General features: G+C 41.7%; 1 protein-coding gene and 1 long non-coding RNA gene across 9 annotated transcripts in view; one reads left to right on the forward strand and one right to left on the reverse strand.

The window, feature by feature from the left end:
- Positions 1-23,149, reverse strand: part of BACH2 (BACH transcriptional regulator 2) — a 356,529-nt gene that overhangs the window by 254,474 nt on the left and 78,906 nt on the right. For 4 of the 8 annotated variants that reach the window (XM_086707426.1, XM_086707429.1, XM_086707423.1 and 1 more), the window contains one exon: positions 7,032-7,144. Coding sequence is in view for 4 of the 8 variants with exons in the window: in XM_086707423.1 (XP_086563549.1) it covers positions 7,032-7,040 (9 nt within the window). In the remaining 4 variants the exon portion in view is untranslated. Of the gene's footprint in view, positions 1-7,031; positions 7,145-19,680; positions 19,743-20,880; positions 22,269-23,149 lie in introns of those variants that run through there. The other 4 variants (XM_086707425.1, XM_086707428.1, XM_025925864.2 and 1 more) reach the window with 3 other exon arrangements.
- Positions 5,280-5,646, forward strand: LOC147581082 (uncharacterized). The gene is made up of 2 exons (XR_015251395.1): positions 5,280-5,398; positions 5,534-5,646. It is a non-coding gene; the product is annotated as an uncharacterized LOC147581082 (long non-coding RNA).

Here is a 23,149-nt window from a genome sequence, read left to right on the forward strand (position 1 = left end):
TCATCATTTCTATACACCCCACATTTAGCAGAATTTGACTTACATGTAACACAGGTGCTACACTGGCCCAATGCCAACAATGTTCCATTTAGCCTCACCAACTCTATAAAGCCTTTTTTTTTTTTTTTTAAATAAGGACTAAGGACATTTTCTCCTTAAAGATGTAGAAGGTGAGAACAGATGTGCTATAATGTCCAGGGCACTTACTGCTCACAGTCCAGGGTCCAGCTTCTTAGAATAAGAACTACCAAGGGGCACCTGAGTGGCTCAGTCAGTTGAGCATCCAACTTTGGCTCAGGTCATGATCTCATGGTTTGTGAGTTTGAGCCCCACACTGGTCCTGCTGCTGGCAGCCTGTCAGCACAGAGCCTGCTTCAGATCCTCTGTCCCCCTCTCTCTGCCCTTCCCTCAATTGCGCTCTCCCAAAAAATAAATAAAAAATATTTTGAAAAAAGAACAAAAACTGCCAAATACAGGACATAGGCACAGTCTAGCTTACTGGGTCTCAAACTCCTATCTCAGGACATGCTTAAAAATTACTGCAGACTTTAAGGAACTTCTGTTTATGTCAGTTATTTCTATCAATGTTCACCTAATTAAAAATTAAAACTGCGATATTTGGAACATGAAAACACAAGCATACATCTCAACAGCCACCACGGGGATGAATGTCATTACATGCCATGTAGCCTCTTGAGAAACTGTACTGAATGTATACTCAAGAGAGTGGAAAGGCCAAAAAAAAAAAAAAAAAAAAGTCTTAATATTATTATGAAAGTAGTTTTGACCTTGCAGGTGGCCTGTGAATGGGCTCCCCAGGCGTTCCCAAACCATAGTTTGAGAACCACTGGTCTAAACTTGTATACATCAGCAAAGTCTTTTGAAGATCTGGATGAAGAAATGACGCATAATGAGTAAGATGATGTAATGCCATTTAAAAGTTTTGAGTCACTGAATCAAAGGACAATATCTTTTTCTAGAGCATTTCTCTTTTTACTATTGCCCCCAAACCATTAGCACATTAAAAACCTCCTTTCTGGTAATACGTCAAACAGAATCATTCCCAAGTTCAAACCTCTGTTTTTCCCAAGGGCTCTCTCTTTTTTTCTTTTCATCTGTCACTAAATACCTTAATCCATTCATACCTCAAATGCAAAACAACTAAAGTGGTATTTCCTTTAAAATCCTTGCTTTTTTTCCTGACTTACAATCATATATACAACTACTTATGGTGGGAAAGTTGAAAATATAGAAAAATATTTTTAAAAATAAAAACAAATACATACCATGTACCCACCCTCTGAGAAAACCATTGCCAACTTTCTGGGCAATATCCTTTCAGCCTTTTTACCATGAATATTTAAAAATATAATGAAGTTTGGGGCACCTGGGGTGGTTCAGTCAACTGAGCATTTGACTTCAGCTCAGGTCATGATCTCACAGTCCATGAGTTCAAGCCCCACGTCGGGCTCTGTGCTGAGAGCTCAGAGCCTGGAACCTGCTTTGGATTCTGTGTTTCCTCTATGCCCCTCCCCCATATCAATCTCTCTCTCTCTCTCTCAAACATAAATAAACATCAAATTTTTTTTTTAATATAGTGAAGTTCATATCTAAAATATAACTTAATGTCTTTTTATATATTATTTTTAGTATGAAAGAAAGTACATTGCAAAAGAAATTTAGAACATACAAGCAAAAAGAAGATAATGCTCTTAATATTATGATGTATCTGCAACTTTCTTTTCTGTGGGCAGACATGTATGTTTTTTAAAAATGAAATAATGAGGGGTGCTGGGTGGCTCAGTCGGTTAAGCATCTGACTCTCGGTTTTGGCTCAGGTCATGATCTCATGGTTTGTGAGTTCAAGCTCTGCATCAAGCTCTGCGCTGACAGGGCAGAGCCTGCTTGGGATTCTCTCTCTGTCCCTCTCTCTCTCTGCCCCTCCCCTGCTCTCTTTCTCTATCTCTCTCTCAAAAGTAAATAAATAAACATAAATAAATAATGAAATAATAATAAAACTATACATATTGTTATATAACCTGCCTTCTCCACAATTTATTTAAAACATGTTTTTATGTCATTAAATATTCCTTCATCCCTCCCTGGTATTTTTATTGTATGGCTGTACCACAGTTGTTACTTTTATAATTACTATTATCATAATATCTGATGAACATCTTAGCTCAAATTTTGCACACATCCATGGCAATGGTCTTTGGGTAACTGTTACAGAAATGGAATTTCTAAGCCCAAAGGTGTGTATATTTTTGAGGCTTTGATACACATTGTCTAAATTCCCTTGAGAAATATGTTCTTTCACTGTGTCTGGGAGAGCCCGAGAGTCTCATTCCTACTTTCACCAAATACATTTTACAAATCCTCATCAATGTGTAGGTAGAAAATGCTACTTCATTGCTTTAGTTTGCATTTCTTTGATAACTGTTGAGGTTGAGCATTTTCTTATGTTATTTTTTGATTATATTTTTTCATTTACTGGTTTTTATCTTTCTGTTCTTTGCCCCTTTTCTATCAGAGCACTCATCTTTATCTTAACTAATTTGTAAGAACTCTTACTAAATTAGCTAATTTAACTCTGTGTCGTACATGTTGTAAAGATTGCTCTGGCATGTCTTTTGTCTTTAGGGTAATTCAGAATGCCTTGTATAATTTCTACCTTTATAATTTCTACCACTAGAAATTAATAAGGCCTTCTTTATTCCAGGGAGGAATGACTTAATTTTTATTTGCATTTTCTTCCCTGTCCCTAGTTTCAGACGTGTGCAATATTTCTTCAAAGTCTTCCACAAAGGGGACTTGGCCATTGTCTGCAGAAAAACAAGGGTGGAGATACACTCGATATAGATGGGCCATTTGGTGATACCACCAAGAGTGTCCTAGATAGGGGAAGAGAAAATCTTCTATGTTTATTCGTCATCAATTCCTTGTATCACATCCAGTAGCTCTGTCAACTTGCTCAAGTGAAAGAAGTTTAAAATGGAAAAAGTTTTAATGTTAGGTGTGTGTTGAAACGTTAAAACCTCCAAAGTAAGATGACTCTCCTTACTTTGGGCAGAACAGAAGCTCTGGATGGCAAAGACCTTTGTTTTGTTCACTGATGTCTCACAAGCACAGTGCGTGGTACACAATACACACCGTAAGGGTGTGTTGGGGGAGCTGATGTTTAATCAAGAGTCATGTGTATGCCAGGTGGAGAGCCAGGAGTGATGAGTTCTGAATTTCACTGCTTCGTATTAAGGAGGTGCCAAGAAAGAAAAACTTTAAACGAAGGCAGAAACTCAATTTCAGTTTTACTCTTTAGTTGACTGTAGAGATATTGATCTGAGTGTAAAGGTGAAACTGCCTCAAACTTGGCACAGTAAAATATTCAGAGAAAAAATTCTGTTGGGTAGATATTAAGCAAAACATAGCATCCACCCACCAAGAGAGATAAGAGATACTACTCAACTTCATTTGATGCTATGGCATTTGTCCAAGCAATAACAATCAGATCTGGCTTTATTTGAACATAAGAAGGAAGAAACAGTTCTCAAGAAGATTCATTTTCACTGTGTGTGTGTGGGGGGGGGGGCATTCTGTATAATAACGGAAAAATCGATTAATTTTCAATCAGATGGAGTGTCCTCATAAATTCAAGGCAGACAACAGCATGTGATATGCCTTCATGAAAATGACGACCATGAGGGAAAGAGTTTAAAATTGTAATTCCAAGGTTGCTGCTAGGAAGAGATATCTTTCAAGAGCAGAACACTGTTTCCTGTTAGTGTGGTTTTGGGAACTAACATAGTGGTATGTACTTAATGTACATCATTCTGCCCAATTTGCCTCTACAAAATCCCATCCTGTCTAACTTGCCTCCCATTTGGCTATCATTTTTTAAGTAACACACTAAAATCTTTCTTTACAGCATGATAATATGTAAATAACATAGTCCTTCTTACTAGCAAACATTTGTATTATAAAAGCTGTATTTATACATATTAACTAGGGAATGCCTGAGAAAGTAGAGAGGATAGAAACTTCTGACAAAACTTAAAGTTAAATCCTTATTACAAAGTTTTGGGTCAATATAAAGATTGGAAAGTCAGCTCTTACAAAAAGATCTATGGAGAATATGGAACTTGGAAAGATGGGTCTTCAAGATTGGATGAGAGCTAGGGAGAGTGAGTGGCCTGGGAAAACTTGTGCACCCATAATTCTTCTAACATGTTAGGCTAGAACATGAAGCCCAAAATGTACAACTATTAAAGCCTGTTTATAACATTAAAAAGGTGAATAAATGTGGGGGTATCCACTATCCACTCTGTATTAATCTTATTAGGATGCACCAGTGCTAGCTGTCTGAGGGTTGGAAGTGTACCCCTTCCTGGTGTGTCCCCAGACTCTGCTACACATAGAAGTTCAAGTATATGAGTAATGATGGCCCTACCTGGTGGACAGCAGTTCACTATCAGGTTAGCCTGATTATATTAGGCAGACAAAGGGTTAATTCATTTGACCAATGGCCATGGGGGCAATTCCTGTTGTTTTCTAGAGAGATCATCTCTAAATAACCCCAAAGAGAGATAGATGTCAATGCCTCACTGTGATCAGAACTGCCCTGTCACTTCACAGCAATTACACTGGACCCTAGAATATTCTGTCATGCTGCATCCTGACACCTCCCCAGTTAAAGTGTCCCGTAAGCTAGCAGGGGTTTGGGAAGGAAAAAGAGTTATTAGAGTGTATGTCCAAGTAAGTGGAAAGTACACAATTAAAATGTCTCCAACTTTCTAGGAACAAATCTACCTAGAAAATCAATCACACCCACAAAAATATTTCCAGCATTCTAACTTACATATCCTAATTGATGAGATGATTGTCTGGTTTTACTTACACTGAGAAGATCTATTTCCTCCCCAGAGGGTAATCTATTCTTTGTCTTATGCCAAGAAACCCATAAGAAAAATGCTGACCTATGAAGGTTACACATCATGCTTAATCACTACTTTAAATTAAAATAACATAAAATAAAGCATTCATTGGGCCACTTAGACGGAACATAACTTCCCAAAAGCAACAGACACACCTACTGAGACACTTGAAATGTCTGAGGAGTCTGGTTCCCAGCTGTGTATCAAGAGCCAAACCATGACATCAGGCCTTGAACTGCTCTGGAGAAACTCAGGGCAGGGCCATCATAGCAAGCTGTGCCTGCCAATCAGAGATTTCCCAAGAGTTGTCTTAGCATTTCAGTACACCAGACTCTAACTAATAGAAGCCAAGGTTTGCAAAGACCACAGTGATGAATCTCTTCCCCACGCTCCAGTCATGACCTTGGGGTGGAATACCTGCTACTTTCCAGTGTTCCAAGAGCTCTCTTCTCAAAAACTGCTTAAAGGTAAGTATTTAAGCCAATGGGGGCGGGGGGTGGGGGTGGGGGGTGGTGGGTGGAAGGTTTCCTTCTCTTAGGCTTAACTCAGCCAAATGAAAATCCCTGAAAAACAATTGCTTATTATTTTCTGGTCTCTTCTAGTAGGGTTATGCAGCCACCCTGAGAAGACTAAACAAATGGGCATGAGAAAAATTACCGCTGAAAAGGGTTCTTAGTAAAAGAATCTCAACAAATAAAATGGGCTTTCTCCATAATACCTTTTGAAGGCCACTGTCTAAAAGCGGTGTCCAACTGCATCACAACCCATAGCTAATGTGATAAATTAACCTCTTCTTGTAGACCTCTGGAAATGTCTCTCCCTTGTTTTGGATCCTTCAGTGGCTCTCAGAATTGGACACTTAACCTCCTTCTCTGGACTCATATCTACCATATTCCACCACTGCAGTGATTCTCAACCAGGGGTATTTGTGTCCCCCCAAGGGATGGACACTGGCCAATGCCAATGTGTGGGTTTTTTTTGGTTGTCACAACTCAAGTGGGAGAAAGGGGATGCTACTGAATATCCTTCAATGTGGAAGACAGCCTCTCACTATAAAGAATTACCCAGTCCAAATGTTAACAGTGTTGAGGTTAACAGTGTTGAGGAGAAATCCTGCTGTACCAAGCTCTTTGTTCTCTAAACACAACAGACTTTCTCATATGCTTCTGTGCCTAAACATAGCCTGTTTCCTTTACCTGGAATGCTCTGCCCTACTTCTTTGTCTAAGAAATGACCATTTATCAATCAGGTTCTGACTCAAAATGTCACCTCCTCTATGCTGTCCCTTCCATATCTCCCAAGGTTGGATGTTTCTTCTGTGCTTCCAGAGTTCCTGGTACATATTTAATTAAAACCACTAGCCACACTCCCCCCAAGCCTGTCACCCGCCACAGGCAAAACCCAAGCCCCATTCATTGTTCATCCCTCAGGGCCCATCTGGTAATCACTTGCTACTTGCCAAGTCAAACAAGGAATAAATGGAAATGTTGTAGATACACCTAAGACTCTCTTGCAGAAATGTCTAAGGGACAACAGTGTCCCCAACATCAAAAACAACAACAGTAAATATTTGTCAAATGCTTATAATGTAGATAGGTACTATATTAAGTTAATATGATGCACATATTAATTCATTTCATCCTTCTGACAACCCTACAAGGTAGGTACTATTATCATCAGCATTTTACAGATGGGCAGATGGGGAAATTGAGGCACAGAGAAATTAAGCCCCTTGTCCAAGACCATCAAAGCTAGTATCTGGAAGGGCTGATATTTAAACCCAGGTAGTCTGGCTCCAGTGCCTCAATCTTCCAACATTCATGCCAAGGCAGTTATATTAGCAACCAATATTTCAGTCAACCAGAAGCCTCTGACAAACACAGTGACATATCCGTAAGACTATACAACCACAGCATGGCCGCCACCTCCTGTGACCCTGCCTATAAACACCACTTGCTGGGGTCACACAAGTCTCCAACCTCTGGAATATCTGTGGCAGGAGAAGCAACCTCCTCACACCATGGGAAGACATTACATACCCAGAAAAATCAGGGTACTGTAAAGAAGACACAAAGGCTGATTCCCAAAAATATCTCTTACCTTGTTCATGTTGCAGGGACTGGAGCAAGGGCTCAGACATGTCACAGTGCGAGGCAGCTCTGGAAGATTCTCCTCGTTGCTGTAGACCTCACTTCCCGAAGCAGACAGCTGCACTGCAAACACAAAGAGGAAATCTATCAGCTGGCTCTCAGGAAGACACAGAGCAGTTCTGTGTCCAGTGGAACTTTCTGCCATGATGGCAATGCTCCATGCCTGTACTGTCCACTATGGTAACCACTAGCCACATGTGGCTAGTGAGCATTTAAAGTGTGGCTAGTGCAGCCAAGGGCTGAATTTTAAATTTTATGGGATTTTAATTAAATTTAAATGTAAATAGCTACATGTGGTTAGTGACTACCATACTGGACAGCACAGGTCAGAGAATCAAATTCTAGAATCTAGAGAATCAAATCAAAAGTCTTAAGGTCACAGATATTGGACGTGCCAGTGGCCAAGGAAAAGCTGGGTATTATATGCTCAGAGTAACTGCAGATACACAGAAACAAGAACATTCATTCAACTACTATTTTCTCAGTACTTACTAGGTGCAGGGTACTGAGGATATAGTGATCAATAAGCCAGAGAGGTCAGTTATTTAAGAGTTTCTAGCTCAGGCACGCACTTCCTTGGGAGGAGAAAGGATCTAGCATGTAAGCAGCACTTACTTTGTGCCAGACCTCAATGCCTTCCCTGCTGCCTACAAGGAATAAAGGAACAGACAAGCATTTGCTGAAGACTGGTTGTACCACGGTCAGGGCTTAATAGATAGGACCTTCCACAGAGCCCCTACCATAAGGGAATCCAGGAGGTCAGTTTCCCATGGGCCAAATGAACCAGATGATTTAACATCCCCTCAAATGGAATAAGGGTCCCTGTTTTTATCCATGCTACTGGTTCTTTAGGGGGGTTTTTTGAGTCACTTGAATTACATTTTAGAGTAAAACAGTTATTGTACTGCTCCAGGGTTCTTACTTTATCAAATATTAAGGAAAAATAAGAAAGAACATGTCTTCAACCCCTTAATTAGACCTGTAGCCTTTTCTTTGAAAAATGTTTATGGGTGAATTTGATAGGAGAACAAACATTGTAAGGTTCCTTGTAATCACCTTATTTCTGTGTTGCTTTTTCCTGGTTGCATCTGGGAAGTGTTTATGTATCTGAACCTTTCCATAAAGACTAGAATTACAGGTTTAAAGGCAACTGCAGGGCTTTAAAATACATTTTATTTTTATTTTTTAATTTTTTAGGTTTATTTCTTTATTTTGAGAGAGAGAGAGAGAGAGAGAGAGAGCAAGCAGAGGAGGGGCAGAGAGAGAGGGAGACAGACAGAATCCCAAGCAGACTCTGCACTGTCAGCACAGAGCCAGATACAGGGCTCGAACTCACAAACCATGAGATCATGACCTGAAGTGAAATCAAAAGTAGGAGGCTCAAACCACTGAGGTACCCAGGTGACCCCAATTTTTAATAATAATACAGTAACAATATAGAAAGTGTTCAATAGGAAAAGAAACAGAAGTCATAATCCCACTAATCATAATCACCTTCAGTTCTTAGTACTCAGCCTTTGTCTACTGGAGAATGACATGAGGCCCTGGTGTGTCTGCTGAATTGAGGACACAGAGAAGTCCAAGGCTATATTTCCTAAGTGAACATCTTTCACCATTAAGAAAATGGCTTTGTAATCTGTATTTTCAAAAGATAAACTCCTACTCCACACACATTACTATTCTGTGAACATGATATTATTAAATTCCTTTACAAATCAGAAGATAGGGAGAGGAAATTACAAATCACTCCTTGACTGTTTGAGACATAGGGATTCCAAAGAAAATACCACATTCAGTCATAGCAATAACATATTTTAACAATGATGTACAACATGGAGAGACCCTGGAATTCTGACTTTATAGCCTAAAGACATCCAAACACCCCTGTATGTACCTGACGCCTGGGTAATTGATGCCTCAAAGTCAAGAAAATTCAGTATCTAATTCTGTCCAATCTTATAATGACTGAAAGAAAATTATGCATATAACTTTTACTCTTTGAGTTTCCAGAAGCAGATCCTAATAAATTTATTTTTATTTTTTTTAATGTTTACTTATTTTTGAGAGAGAGAGAGTGCAAGTGGGGGAGGACCACAGAGAGAGGGAGACACAGAATCTGAAACAGGCTCCAGGCTCTGAGCTGTCAGCATGGAGCAGACGCGGGGCTCAAACCCATGAACCGTGAGAGCAAGACCTGAGCTGAAGTAAGATGCTTAACCGATTAAGCCACCCAGGTGCCCCTTCTGTTTTATTAAAAAAATTTTTTAATGTTTATTTATTTTGAGAGAGAGAAAGAGAGATGGAGAGAGTGCTCACATGAACATGAGTCGGGGAGAGGCAGAGAGAGAGGGAGAGAGAGAACCCCAAGCAGTCTCTGCACTGTCAGTGCAGAGCCCAACATGGGGCTTGATCTCTCAAACCATGAGATCACGACCTGAGCCGAAATCAAGAGTCTTGGATGCTTAGCCAACTGAGCCACTCAGGCACCCCACATTTCTCTTTTAAAGTAGAGCTCTACATGTGCTGTTTCCTTTTTAATAAATGTAATTCAGTACCTTTAAAAACTATATAGCCTAGCACGTAACTGGGAAACTTTTCCAAACGCCTTGCACAGATGTCTGATGTCACAATTCCATTCAAATGTACACATTGGTATCAACACAGGAAAGGTGGGCACAAGAAGATAATAGCAAACAGACAAGGATTCTTGAACACAATTTCCCCAAGGAAATTCCACCCAGCTCCAATCATGCCACAATCCCCTCTCCCTCAGAGCTTGGGTATATAGTCTGCACTAAAGCAATTACGGATTCTCCCCTGTGACCCCACCACCCCAAGTGTTCTTATGTCATTTTCATGTATATTGGTTCTACAACAAAGTCAAAATAAAAACTCTTTGAGGGAAATATTAGTCACCTAGAAAGTTCTTAATAAATATTATGAATACACTTTTTTCCTTGCTGTCACTCACAGAGCCTAGGATGATGTGGACTCTTAATGGAGAATCTTAAACACAATGTTGATAATCACTGCAGACTGCCTTTGGGTTTTTTTTTTTTTTCTTAAGGAAAATCTTTTAATGTCCAGGATTGTAAATATTTTAGGAAAACATTGCTAAGAATATTTACAGCTATATAGTGCTCAAAACTGTACAATGCACTTTTATATTAATACTCTCAGTTAGTACTGATATTGATCTGAGTGGTAGTTTTTTAAATGATGAAACCAGATTCAGAGAAGAAAAAGAATTCTTCTTAGTCATGCTGTTACAGGCAGTAGACTCTGGCTAGAAGTGACTTCATTTCAAGATACTACAGAATTAAAATACGTACAAAGCCCACAAATAAAATAAACCTCTCCTAATAACACACACACACACACACACACACACACACACACACACACACCCCACCACCACCACCACCACCACCACCACCACCACCACCACCACCAGAAAACACCTCAGCAAACAGATAACAGTTTTAGAAATTGGGTCAAGTTCACTTCTGGCCAGCAACCAAAAAGACTGGCCTTGTTCTATCAAGTACTTTAAATCTTCTTTGAAACAGAGAGAACCTGGTTGTTCTGCAGCCAATTCCATTTAGAAGCTTAGAGAAATCCACAGCTTAAAAAAGGAGAGTGAATCTTAAATATAAAGCATTAGGGGAAAAGATACCCATGTTACCATGGTGGAATTAAGGGAGTTTTCTTCTTTATTCTATTTTTCAATGTTTCTTTTTAATCATCCTCGAAGTTGGATTCCCGTGATACTAAATAAAAGGCAAGTACAGATACCTTCAAAGGATGCCTGGAGAACGTCGATCCCAGAAGCTAACGTGGGACTTCCACTTTGTTGATCCTAATAAAGTTGGCTGAATGGGCAACAAAGCCTGTGGTCAACCTTAGGCTTTGGAAAGGTTAATGAAATGTAATTCATCTTTCCAGGTGGGTAGGAGTGTGAGTAAGCAGAAAAGTAGAGACAGGGTAAGAAGAAGAGATCAAAGAGAGAATGAACAGAAAAGGTGAAGGCTACAAAGAGAGAAGAAAACGAAAGGACAGGTAAGCAAACAAAGACACCTAGAGACAGGATCAGTGATGCAGCCTCTCACCAAGCGCCCCTCACCATCCAGGCCCTCACTAACAGAAGGGACAGAGAGGTTCAGGCTCCTGGTGACAGCACCACATCCTCTGGCTTCTCTGGGTGTCAGCAAGTGGGGCTGGAGTCAAGTAAAGACCGGGCTTACCTGTTTCTCCACTATTTATTTACCACCAGCCTCCACCTACCACAGAGAAAAGTCTATTTTCCCTGGATCACTGATAATGTGGTATAGAGGTATGGTGGGAACAGCATAAGCCAATTTTATTCTAGTCTCCTTACTCTAATGAGAGTACTCTTTAGAGTACTTACTCTTACTCTTGACACTCTTAAACATGACGAAGGCTATTTGTGTGTGCGTGTGCGTGTGTGTGTAGTGCTATTTCTTAGCCTTTGGAAATACAACTAATACTTATTGCCAATACAGAATGGATTATGATGAGCTGGGCTCTTCTCCCCACTCCAACTCCTCCACCCCCTTCCAAGACATTCATTCTAGAAGGCTTCTGTAATACAACTCAAAGCTGCGTTGCTCAGGCACTCCTATGGGAAACAGGCCCATAGGAGCAAGCAGCAGATCACTTGCTGGTTTTTAGATATAATGCACCCTGATGTCAGTCTGTGGAATGGCCTCTTGTTCCTCCCCTCCCACCACCAAATCCAGCAGCCTAGGCAGGGGGCTCAAGCATGAGGACCCGAGAACTTGTGAGGAAGGATTAAGCAAAGTCACAGAAAGACAAACAGGGTTTGGAGAGAAAGGGGGAAAAAGCAAGATGACAAGTGTAGAGGAAATTCTCTAAAACTAGGACTTAGGAGCTTGGGAAATCAGACAAACAGATGAGAGATATATCCCTAATTCCCTTCCACCCCTGTTTTTACGAGTTGGAGTAATTTACATGTCTCTGAAGTGAAATCTTACAACCTTCAATTGGATGGAATCCTTGTACAAGACTAGATAAATTTTAAGCCCATTTTATTACAGACAGTCCAATCCTTCTCTTCCACAATAAGGGGCATGGTGCTGGGATTAATGGATCCAAAGGTAAAGCAACAAACGGGCCCCTCTCCCCTTCCCCAAATATACACACTCCTTGTAAGTGGCTGGCTCCTTCCTTTCTTTCTGAAGAGGCAGGGGGATCAGAGCAGAGCTCCCTGAGGAGCTCCTTGCAGGCCTCTCTCCATCCTCAAAGTCACATCAAACATGTCTCTGGTTCTTCAGGACCTTGGTATCCTTGCTACCCTCACATTTAGGTAGCAAACACACCATAACATGGTCTTGCCCCAAGAGACTGAACAATGTTTGCCAATCTGCCTTGCCCCCCATGCCCTGCCTTCACAACATGCCATGGAAAACAAACAACCCAAGGATGAGGGTGTCTTCCCATCAAGCATCATTAGAGGCCTTCTTCCCCAAGGATAGGTCATACAGTTTGAAAATTAACGTTCTGGGGTGCCTGGGTGGCGCAGTCGGTTAAGCGTCCGACTTCAGCCAGGTCACGATCTCGCGGTCCAGGAGTTCGAGCCCCGCGTCAGGCTCTGGGCTGATGGCTCAGAGCCTGGAGCCTGTTTCCGATTCTGTGTCTCCCTCTCTCTCTGCCCCTCCCCCGTTCATGCTCTGTCTCTCTCTGTCCCAAAAATAAATAAGCGTTGAAAAAAAAAATTTAATTTAAAAAAAAAAAAAAAAAGAAAATTAACGTTCTGAAATTTCAACTAGCATATGACCAATGGTTCAGAGAGAAATTGTGATAAAGAAGAAGAAATGAGAGTATTACAAATTGTAAAGAGAGTCACTGCTGGTAGCACAAAAATATTGCTCTGAGAGCCAGACAAGGTACAGTAAGAACACCAAGTGATAGCGTGTCCGTTGCTTTCAGAGGACTACCTCTGGCACACCTTCTGAGGGTTTCCCCCACTTCACCAAATCATACATAAGGATATCTAATGTTTAGATTAAGGGCTATCACTCTGTTAAGGGTCAATTTCAGTCCCCCAGTAATTTAGGAATATCGGTTTTTAAAAATGTTTATTTATTTTGAGAGAGAGAGCACGCATGCAAGTCCAAGTGGGGGAGGGGCAGAAAGAGAGGTTCAGAAACCAAAGGAGAGAGAATCCCAAGCAGTCTCTGTGCTGTCAGCATGGAGCCTGATGTGGGGCTCAATCCCATGAACCATGAGCTCAAGACCTGAGCTGAAAGCAAGAGTCAACAGCTGAACCCACTGAGCCACCCAGGCACCCCTAAGGTTATCTTAATTAAAGGCACAATATAGAAGAATTCCCAAGGCCTATTTTTCTTGCCTGGGTGACTACTTAAACCATGAGACACAGATTCAGATGCTTACAGGAGTCAAGAAAGAATAAGATGAAGGAATGGTCAGGCCAGAGAAGACAATGAGGAGTGGGGAGGCCTGGAGAGTCTGCCGCTCAACTGTGGCTCCAGAAAAGTAGGAGCGAGGCACATGTTCCCACAGCTTCTGATGTTCAAGAAAGCCAGAAAATGGAGAGACTACGTAAAATCATGTGTTTGTTTAATGTTCGCAATTTATGTTAGTATTTTGGAAATCCCATAGGGGTTGGATTTGGTCATCCAGATATATCTTCCATCGTACACTTTTTGTGTAAATCAGGGGATTGTTTCTTTTAAATTCCAGGGCTGGAGGCTCCCAGTCTGTCTCCTGACCCCTCTAGGGCTGTACGATGATGTGGCTTCACTGGGCGTAGCAAGCCCTGCAGAAGAGTGGGCAAGGGATGGCTTAGGAGCCAAGTCACTCCATCTGAGTATCTAGTCTGACTCTTCATATGTAATTTCAGCAAGCTACTAACCCTGCCTGAGTTTTTATTCCTTCATTCATAAAACTGGGGAAAATTCTTTATACCTCCTAAGATTGTTCCGAAGATTAAAAGGAGTAACTTGAATAAAGTATCTAATGCATGGTGTTAAAAAGAGAGAAGCCCTTTCCCATCCCTGTTTCCTGCCACTGTTTAGCACCATCTCGTTCTGCTTGTAATCGAACACAGGTGCTTACTCTCAACCACCTCCTGGATTCTAAGTATTTCAAGGGAAGATAACTTATCTGTTTTATGCCCAAACAGCCAGCACCTATCTCACCACCCTACACATAGCAGGCTTTCAGTAAATGCAAAATTTAATTATAATGTTGTTATATGAAGTTGTTATGGACTGAATGTTCATGTCTCCCCCTCCAAATTCATACATTGCCTAATCCCCACTGTTACAGTACTCAGAGGCAGGGCTTTGGGGAGGTAATTAGGTTTAGATGAGGTCAAGGAGCCCTCATGATGGGATTAGTGCCCTTGTCAGAAGAGACACCAGAGAATTTGCATGTATACTTTCTCTCTCTCTCTCTCTCTCTCTCTCTCACCCCTTCTCCCTGCTATGTGAAATCATATCAGGAAGTCAAATGTCTGCAAGAGATCTTTCACTAAGACCAAATGGACTGGCATCTTGCCCTTGACCTTCCCAGCTTCCAGCACTGTGAGAAATAAACTGTTGCTTAAGCCACTCAGTCCATGGTATTCTGTTATAGCAGCACAAACTAAGACAAATGTTTAGGAAGATCTTCCTTAAATCTGGCACCAAATGAGCCTATTTCCACTTATCCTCTCCTGATGCTTAAATGTCAATATGTATAATCTACGCATTTGGCCAGAATATTTTGAGACTAAAAGAAAGAAACCAGGTCCAAATCAAGAAGAAAATAATGTTATTAAGTATTAAAAAGAAGAATTTTCTCTCGAGATGTATGACATCACGTTTAGGTCAGGAGGGCACTTTTTGGTACCCTCAACATGCCTCAGCAGAAAAAACTGAACATAAGAGATTTCATCACCCTATTAATAAACAAAGGATCGTGCTTTAACTCTGGCATCCTCAGTTCATGTTTGCCAATAGTGCATGTCACTGCATGGGTTGTACTTGGTGGCTGTCCAGAGTTCTACGCAATCCCCCATCCATTTGTCCACCATGGACTGAGAAGGCCTAATTGTATTCATCTAAGATGGTTTACCAACCCTGCCTGACCACCGTGTTTCTTTGATTTTACTCTGAAAGAATCCCAGAGACCTTAAAACAATCCTAGCTTCCTTCTCCCTTGAGGGGTTTGCTTAACAATTCAGGCAAACACATTTCCTGTGATCTGCTGAGAAGCTAAAATAATTTAACACAAAGCCTAGTTAAGGGATTTCTTCAGGATGACCCACTGAAAAGGAACAAGGGAAATTGCTAGAAAGGTATCTCTTTACAGAAGCTCAAGGGGACCAGCTATCTCAACAATAAAAGGTTTCCAACGAAGGAATTTAAATATTCTCAAGGATAACTTGAGGATAAGTGTAATGAGGGGCGACTGACTTCCTGGGGGCTAGTGTTTACAACTGAAACTCATCTGCTTAGTAAGCCAGATTGGGTGTAATGCCTTGTTCCTCTGGGAAGAAATTTTCATTAATCCTCAGAAGAAAGCTGAATTTGGCAGGATGGGCCCTTGTTGAAAGCAGTCTCAGGGATTCGCTGTTAATCTCTGCTTTCTTGAGGCTCTAATTCTGTACTTCCCAATGCCAGCCTCTCCTTAGTACGGCTTGTTCTTTGTGAGGGTGTCCCACGTCCTGGCTTGTTAACCTTTCCAGAGGGATCTAAGGTTTGCTTCTACCGCAGCCCTACAGCTTTCAATGCTTTCAAACCAGTTTAGTGTCTTTGTCAAAACAACTGAAGTTGCCATACTATGCAGGTGGTGGAACTATAGACCCCACAGCTATTCAAACAGTGTAACCCTGGATTTCCATCTCCCATCCCTGTGCCCCAAACACATGCACTCAAAGCCTGACATGGGCTCTGGGGGGAATTCTTCTTGCCCCCTTTGGCAAACAGTTCCCATATGAGCATAAACATCACAGCCCCTCGAATCTACAGCCTATGGCCAGGTCAGGATCACTCACAGGCCTGTGGCATCAATGTGTTCTGGCACATGGGAATTTCCCTTGTAAGTTCTTGCTATTTTCTACTTTATCCAACACACCTAGGGATTGTTCTGGGTGGGTGGGGTGGGCATAGAGGGCTAGAAGTGGGTCAGACTGCACTAGCTCAGTATATACTATTCTGCCAGAAGTATCTAATTTGGGGTTCCCTAAACTCAGTTTTGCTGTATTTAGGGTCCCCTCCATGGCCATTTGGCTATAATTCAGGCTGGAGCCAGAAATGTGTTCTTTGTAGCATTATGCTGTATTGTTGTGACTCACATCCAAACTCTTCTGTAACAGAGTGACGCTGGGTAAGGAAGAGCATAAAGGTGGCCCAGGTGATGAGAGAGGGACAAGTGGCCAGCATCAGCAGTGCAGGCGTTTTCCCAAGGAGGCAATCACCTCCCGTACGAGGCCATACTTTCCGCACACAGCCAGGTCTGTCCTCGGTGAGGGGGAAAGGAATCTGCCTCCCATGTGCTTTTCCATGATTTAGAATTGGACGACTGCACGCTGACGTTTCAGTAGCCTCAGAGAGGCAGGATGGCAAGGAAAGAAACAAGGGCACCACGACCTCCTCACATCATAACCGAGGTCTGTGGAGTCACTGCGTTCTTCCACAGCAGCCAAGAGAACAGCCACAGAAAACAGCTCCAGCAGCCGACCTGGAGGCCTCGTCCCTGGGGTATCCTCTGATCTCATTACAGCAGTCGACACTAGTCCTCACAAAACAAACAGAGGAAATTTATGCCTGCCTTAGCCTGTGGAAAGCTCCGCATTCCTTGTTTAACGAGAGTTCCAGCTTCTGAGACCACAGCCATCGGGGATGGGGAGGATGTCTGCTTTGCTCCAGAGAAAGAACTGTTGTGGCTGCCTTTCCCTCTTTCTGGGGCTGGATATGAAGGCAGAGAGCCTGCAGAGAGCCACTGAACTTGTGGCCTAGGCTCTCTACTCCAGTCCCCGCAGAGAAGTTCCCTTTCTTCTTATGTCAACATCCCCAGGCTCAGTCGGTGGGGCCACTTCCTCTTGAACAGCTCTGGGAAAGTCGCTGCATTGCAGCCTTGAAGGGTTCCACCTGCTAAGGCCAGAATTCTGAGAGAGAGACTGCTCTGTGCGACAAAACTCCAGGTCTTCTGGGGGGGAAATTTTCCCCTCAAAACACCCTTGCTTGAGGTTTGGAAAATTTCACCTAATTTGGGGTTCCCACTTTTAGGATAAATGCCAGGAGGGAAAAATGTTACTTTATACCCTTGAATTCAATCTCAGAAGTAAATGAGTGGCCAGCTCATGAGGTGAAGAGTGAATTCCGAACCAAAATAAGAATACGGCATACATTCTGAGCCAGGGTGACTCTGCCCCCTCCCCAGGGGACACTTCAATGCATGGAGACTTTTTTTTTTTGTCATTACTGGGGGGAGGCTGCTACTGGCATCTAGTGGGTAGAGGCCAGGGATTCTGCTGAACATACTACCATACACAAAACAGGCTCCATAATAAGGAATTATTTAGTCCAAAATGTCAACAGTGCTGAGACTGAGAAACCCTAATGTAGAGGGAACATTCAAGGACGTGGGTAGGTTTAAATGATAAATCTTTTTTTCTCCCCCTTACAGAAATGGTTTTTAGTTTTTAATGAACTTGTAAACAAAAAGGCTCCCATTTCAAAATAAAAACAGAATCCCAGATCATATAGATGTTTACAGTGATTACATTTATCTAAGCAACATACATACACGTTCAGTTATAAGATGTTAACTAAATTTCTGTGACGAATATCCTTTTTTAAAATATCAAGGATATTACAGGGTTAATGCAGAGCCCTAAGGAAAATCTCAACACCTCTGTGTTTTTAAGTCTTCACTTTAGATGCTGTCATTTATAGCACAGTGAAGAAATCAGGGTCATCCAAAATACTGACAACTGTTAATCACATAACACTAATGTTGATATCCTATAGTTAAAATGTGCACAATTAACAACCACAAAAATTCACCAGTTCTCTCTTGAGTAAAATAAATGAAAACTGCCTTTAACCCATGCAGAGTTAGATCATGAGAGCTGCCTGGAAGACACTGGAGCAGCTTCGCTATCAGATTATACTAGGTAAAGGTGTGATCTGAGTGCTTACTATCATTAAGTCAATGGTAAGTACTAATAGAAGGAATTTATGAGCTAAAACCATATATATATATATAATCTGAGTATATCTAGGGCTGGAAAAAATGGCAGAACGTTTCAACTTTTAAAATGTCAACAAGAGGGGGAGGTGCTCCTGGATGGCTCAGATAGTTAAGTGTCCGACTTCGGCTCAGGTCATGATCTCATGGTTTGTGAGTTCGAGCCCCACGTCCGGCTCTGTGCTGACAGCTCAGAGCCTGGAGCCTGCTTCAGATTCTGTGTGTCTCTCTCTCTCTGCCCCTCCCCCACTTGTGCACATGCTCTCGCTCTCTCTCTCCCCCCCAAAATAAATAAAAACACTAAAAAATAAAAAAATAAAATAAAATATCAACAAGGTATGAGGAACAGTAGTGATGCTGACCTATATTCTAGGGAGGCTAAGGAAAACAGGTGCATAGTAGGGCTCTAAATAAATGCAGATGTGCAGAAACATGTCACAATGAAAGTAATCATGGTGCATATTTTGAAATTCTCCCATTTCTAAGTTTCTGAACCTGTTTCAAAATATTGCTTTTGATCTACATAGCACTGTCTCATTACATCTAGTATAAGAACATACATTTAGATAACCCAGTCATTATTCTCTCATGAACTCTTTTTTTCCATCAAGAGAAGGAAAAATCCACACCCAAGCACAGCTAATGCATGTAAGCAAATTAGAAGAAGAAGAAGAAGAAGAAGAAGAAGAAGAAGAAGGAGAAGAATTATTTCATGAATGAGCAGAAGACAAATTTTTAATGGAATGTTTTAGAGGCTTGTGGTATAAAAAGTAAACAAAACTGATTCACTAACTGTTAATACTGTTTACCATGATGCAAGAGTTGGGCTTTTTTTAATGTTCCAGAAGCCAGAGGAGAAGGAATACTGTGGTAGGGAAAAATGATACCTTCCGTGGCATTTCAAAAAGCATTGCTCAATGCCTCTTGAGCAAGGAGGCCATAGTAATGACTTTATTTTACCTACCACAATTATGGTACACCTCGAAGTAATTCTCCACATTATACCACTTTCCTCCCTCCACTCAAGTGCTGCTAAATAATCTCTGGAAACCATTAACCAAGAGTCCTGTTCCAATTTTCCTCCCCTCCCTCCCCTTCTGCCTCAGTCATGCTGGAGTCAGGACAAAGCAAACTTGTATTACATCACAGAGCAAACTCATTTTCTCGAAACCATTCTGTTGGTAGTTTACTGCTACTGGAACCCAATGCTGTCAACAGTGTGGTCTTTGTTTGGTGGATGTTGCTTTAAAAAGAAAAATAAAAAGTTTCCCCACACCCCCTTCTTCTTTTAATACAGGCGAGTAGTTTGAGGAGCCTCCCCGGCCTGGCTCCACCCCGCTGTGTAAACTAGACATTACCTTATACACAAATGAATCTACAGCATTCCTCAGTCTAGCTGCCTTGCAGAATTCCTATGCTCCCAGCAGCCACGGCAGCACACACTCCCCCTGGCTTCCCTCCTCCTCTTCCCCCACCCTCTTTTTTTTTTTTTTTTTTTTTTTTTAATTTCCACTGCCTCACTGTGTTTTTGTGTAAATGATCTCACATGACTCAACAAATCCATCTGCCTGAAGCAGGCCAAGTCTGGAGCCCTCCCAGGAGGGAGGAGAAGAATTGCTTTGTGGAAAGGACCTGGAGCTCTGCCCTTTCTCTGGCTCGAATTACCCGCCTGTCAGGCCTGACGGATTTGGCTAAAAATAAAAGGAAGCGGGCCGTGAAAAGCAGATGAATGGGCTCAGCAGTTCCTTAGATAACACAGGCCTGCTGTTGCCTACAGCTCCCCAAACAGAAACTTCAAATGCAGGCCCTGTGAGTGCGGTGATGTGGCTTCCAGGTGAAGGGGGGGGGGGGGTGTCGAGTCCACTGGGGTTGGGGGTGAGGGCACATAGCCTGTGCTTTAGATTTCTGTGTCAGAACTTGTGTGTGTGTGTGTGTGTGTGTGTGTGTGTGTGTGTGTGTATGTGTGTGTGAGACAGACAGAGAGACAGAGACAAGAGAGACAGACAGAAAGAAAGATTCTTGTATAAAAAGGTTCTCAGAAAAACAGTAGGGTTCAGAGGAGTGAAAGCTTGGCTTGTAAAAAAAAAAAATGTTTCCACTACAGAATTACTCTTCTCCCTACCTCCCCAACACCAGACATTTTAAGCCTCCCTATGATGTCACTTCTGCATTCAGAGCCAGCAAAGAGCTAAAAGTCCTTCTTGTAAGTGTATGCCCAGCGCCCGCAGTGGGTATTAAGCACTTAGGTTGGCAATGTAATGACACACTGTAACAATCTGTAATATGAAGCAGTCAGCAAAGCCCTGGCTCTGAAAGCTATTTCTCCCGACCATTAACCATATGTTTGGCTCCTCAGATAGCCAAGCGGGTGTTCCAGCTTACCATCTGGTTTCTATCCACACAAGCAACTGCAAAGCACAGACTATCTCCCTCTGGAGCTGCGTGTTTCTTTTTCTCTCTCTTTTCCATTCTTCCCTTCTCTTTTCCTCCTCCCAGCTCCTTTGGTTCCCTCTGCTAAAGAATTCTTTGCCATTCATCATGTGCAAAGAAAACTTTACCTGGCATGGCAGGGGCAGAGCCATTAAGGAAGCACAGCTGTACTGTAAACATGCCAGAGGGCCGTTTACCATCCGCTGGATCCGTAGAACAGTTTCTACCCCCTTCTTCATCTCCTATTGAGTGCTGACACTTGATCCAGTTTGTTAAAAATAGGTACATTCTTGACAGATCCAGGGTTATTGTGGCGCCCTTCACACTCACTTCATATTCTGGGAGTGGGGCTTTAAAGCACACGCGTGCGCACGCGCGCGCACACACACACACACACACACGTTGGCCTCTGCATTCAATCTGCATGACATCAGTCTCACACAAATGACATACCGACTGCAAATAACCAAGTTAACTAGAGGATTCTATTCCTTTTTATGCCCTAAAGGATTCCATCCCAAGTGTATATTTTTCTTTTTTTTCCCCTAAAAAGCCAGCCATTTCAACAAATTGATGAATTGCAAAACTTGTGCTTATTTACATCTGCATTTTAATTTTTTTTAATGTTTATTATATTTTTGAGAGAGAGAGACAGAGTGTGAGCAGGAGAGGGGCAAAAAGAGGGAAACACAGAATCTGAGCTGTCAGGCACAGCCAGGCACAGGACTCAAATTCACGAACCGCAAGATCATGCCCTGAGCTGAAGTTGGACGCTTAACCCACTGAGCCACCCAGGCGCCCCTCCATCTGCATTTTAATAGCATACACCAGTGACATGGGACATGCTATCAGAATTCATAGGATTTTCTTACAACGTCGCCAGAGTATTCACCTCAGATTTTCTTCCTTTCAAGATTTCAGGTACTTTATAACTTTTTAAAAATGTATGAAGAGACCTTTAATAAACAGAAATTAGGTCATTTTTTCCTCCTGTCCCCACAAGGATTATATGTGTATTACCAACCCATTTTACTGAATTAGGAAATGGAAGTTAATCTTTTCCCACGCCTTAAAAAAGCTGCTAGTTTCTCACATACCAAGAACAAAAGGAACAATATCATTAAAAAGTGATTAAGCAGAATGTCAGATTTTATCAACACGGCAAGGCTACTGAGGTTCTGTCATGGGAGTACTGTTTACTCACGCTAACAAGGATGCCAGGGAGGCCACTACCTGGGCAATCTCCTTACACCCACTGCCCTTGTCAGTTCTCTTAACATGATCTAAAATAGATCTTCTGTTAGCTATTTCTACCAATAAGGGACAGGAAAATTCTGCAGCACGTAGGTTTTAGAGAATGACAGAAATGGGAAATATTAATTTCAGGCAACTTAGAAAATTGTCCACAGAAGTTAAGTTTAATTAAATTTTGTTTTTGACCCTAAAATCATACACTAAGAATAACATTACATTACCTTTACCACAATATCATTAATAAAAGGAAAGAAAAACAATCAACTAAAAACTTCAACATTTTTATACTTATTTTTTTAGGGAGGGAGGGAGAGAGAGGAAGAGGGAGAAAGAATCCCAAGCAGGCTCCATGCCCAGCGCAGAAGCTGATGCGGGGCTCGATCTCACAACTGTGAGATCATGACCTGAGCTGAGATCAAGAGTCAGAGTCTTGACTGACAGAGCCACCCAGGTGCCCCCAACATTTTTATAGTTTACCTGGCTCTTTAAGTACTTGTGGAATCCACTTATTACAAGATATTTATGCCTTTCATAAATACTAGTGTCCAGGCCCTCCTCTGCCAGCCCAATTATAGCAGGATCCCTGGGAGTGGGTCTGAGCATGAATACTTTTGAAAGCTTCCCAGCTGTGTCTACTGTGCAGACAGTGCTTAGAAGTCTTACTCTATATGAACTCAGATGATACTAGAAACTACCTCATCAAAACCAAAAGGAAACCTTTGGGATGGAAATGTAAATGAAATTTAGGATTAGAACAGTGATTTTCAATCTTGTTTAGAAGTGGAATCTTCAGTTGAAAAAATCTTATATGAAATCCCTATAAACAAAATAGTAAAAGTGTCATTTATACTGTCATTAAAAAAAATTTTTTTTAACGTTAATTTATTTTTGAGACAGAGAGAGACAGAGCATGAACGGGGGAGGGTCACAGAGAGAGGGAGACACAGAATCCGAAACAGGCTCCAGGCTCTGAGCTGTCAGCACAGAGCCCGATGCGAGGCTCGAACTCACGGACTGCGAGATCATGACCTGAGCCAAAGTCGGACGCTTAACTGACTGAGCCACCCAGGTGCCCCTATACTGTCATTTTACACTTAGTCTGTACAATATCCATAGATTTCATAAATTCAAATTTATAATTTT

This window comes from Puma concolor, chromosome B2, assembly GCF_028749965.1.
Source record: "Puma concolor isolate L17-30 chromosome B2, mPumCon1.1.hap2, whole genome shotgun sequence".
NCBI classification, from domain to species: domain Eukaryota; kingdom Metazoa; phylum Chordata; class Mammalia; order Carnivora; family Felidae; genus Puma; species Puma concolor.